Raw genomic sequence first — 1,542 nt, forward strand, 5'->3', positions numbered from 1 at the left:
TCCGACTTGACTCGTTCAGGATAAACTCCCTTATCATCAGCTTGCAGATGGCGAGCTGCAAGCCTAATCTATTCCAGGCCAGTGAAAGTGGCAAGGAAGTACTCTTTCTAGCAAGCTGGTCTGCTTTCTTGTTTTCTGGTTTGTTCCAATGTCTTGCAAAGCGAGCTGTACACAAATTGCAAGCTTTAGAAAGCGAACTAACCGTTTTCGAGTTTATCGTGACGCAGACAAGTGCTCTTATGGCAGCTCGCGACTGTCGAGGCTCTGTGAATTATGTTCCCGTGTATTAAGACCGCAATCAAAAAATTAAAATAAAAAAGTGAAATTAGGCCAAAAGATCCAAAAATGAATTGGGAAATATGCGGTTATGTGTACAATGGTTTTGTGATAGGGGCGGAGGAAGAAGGGGTGTGGCATTTAAAACTTCGCGCATTGGAAAGAGAATTTAACAAAAGTTGCCCTTTCCCTCTCTGGCCCCTCTAACGAACCCTGGGGACGCATTTGAAAATGGGATAAAATTAGCATTTTGACAAAGATAATGTAAACTCGGGTTACGCAATTCACCGTATTTTTGCTCAGTGCACCTTTCCGCGGTGGCGGCTTTTGGCCGTGCTTAAAAAAAGAACCTTCATCATTCTAACTCCGGCTACGCTGACCACAGTATTTTTGGGCAGACATAACTCATTTTAATAAGTGAAATGAGGCCGCCGAAGAAGTAAGAGGGCGACCTTAATTCACGCGGTCTTAATTCCATCCCTCGACTGTCTGCGTAGATGCAAATTAAATTTGTCGTGGCAACATTAGACGTTGTCTACTTGCAGCTTCTTGGATACCCGCTAGTTCGGCCCGAAAGACAATGGTTTTGGAGGCATAGAGACGGCACCATTCTGAGTGGCCGCCTACTCTATTATCAAGGTTGGATCCAACAGTATAGAATCCAATCGAAATCTCATAAGCTCCGCAGTTTTGTAGATAAGGCNCCATTTATGGCTTCTTTTTTTTGTTAAATAAATTCTCTCAAAAAGTTCAAGTTGAGTTCACTCACCCAACCGCCATTATCATTGATCCATGATACCAATTCATCCTCGATAACCTCCGAAACGCCATCCACCAGCTTGGGTACATATTCTGGATGACCTTGACGCACAAAATCCACTGAAAGTCCACCGGCAATGGCAAACAAAGAAATCACTTTACTCCAAGTTATTTCCGTGCGAAATAGATCGCGTCCAACAGCACCCAAGAGCAGTGTAATAGTTTCGGCTGAATGAAATTCACCACCCGGAGCACGACAAATTTGCCGTGCAACGCCTGTGTAGACGCGCGGATGCATACGCTCCAACTCATCACCGAGCTGTAGAGCAAAGACATGAGTGATGTTTAGTACTTAGAAAAGAATTAAATAAATATTTACATCAGTAAAATAGCTCACCACCATTACAGCGGGAAAGACCTCACGCACTATATCCATTGAGGATGTGCCAAGTATGCTGCGTATGCGTTGAAAGCCCAACTTTTTATTGAATAAGCCCGACCGTCGCA

General features: G+C 43.9%; 1 protein-coding gene across 1 annotated transcript in view; it reads right to left on the reverse strand.

Annotated features, from left to right (window-relative positions):
- Buffy (BCL2 family apoptosis regulator buffy) overlaps positions 1-1,536 on the reverse strand; it is a 3,728-nt gene extending 2,192 nt beyond the window's left edge. The window contains exons 1-2 of the mRNA XM_017612896.1: positions 1,433-1,536; positions 1,046-1,354 (exon numbers count right to left, since the gene is read on the reverse strand). Of these exons, the coding sequence (XP_017468385.1) occupies positions 1,046-1,354; positions 1,433-1,471 (348 nt within the window). The 5' untranslated portion in view covers positions 1,472-1,536. The remainder of the gene's footprint in view (positions 1-1,045; positions 1,355-1,432) is intronic.
- Between the last annotated feature and the right edge of the window lie 6 nt (positions 1,537-1,542).

Source organism: Rhagoletis zephyria, unplaced genomic scaffold, assembly GCF_001687245.7.
Source record: "Rhagoletis zephyria isolate East Lansing unplaced genomic scaffold, Rhagoletis_zephyria_1.1 Rzeph_scaffold_00584, whole genome shotgun sequence".
NCBI lineage: Eukaryota > Metazoa > Arthropoda > Insecta > Diptera > Tephritidae > Rhagoletis > Rhagoletis zephyria.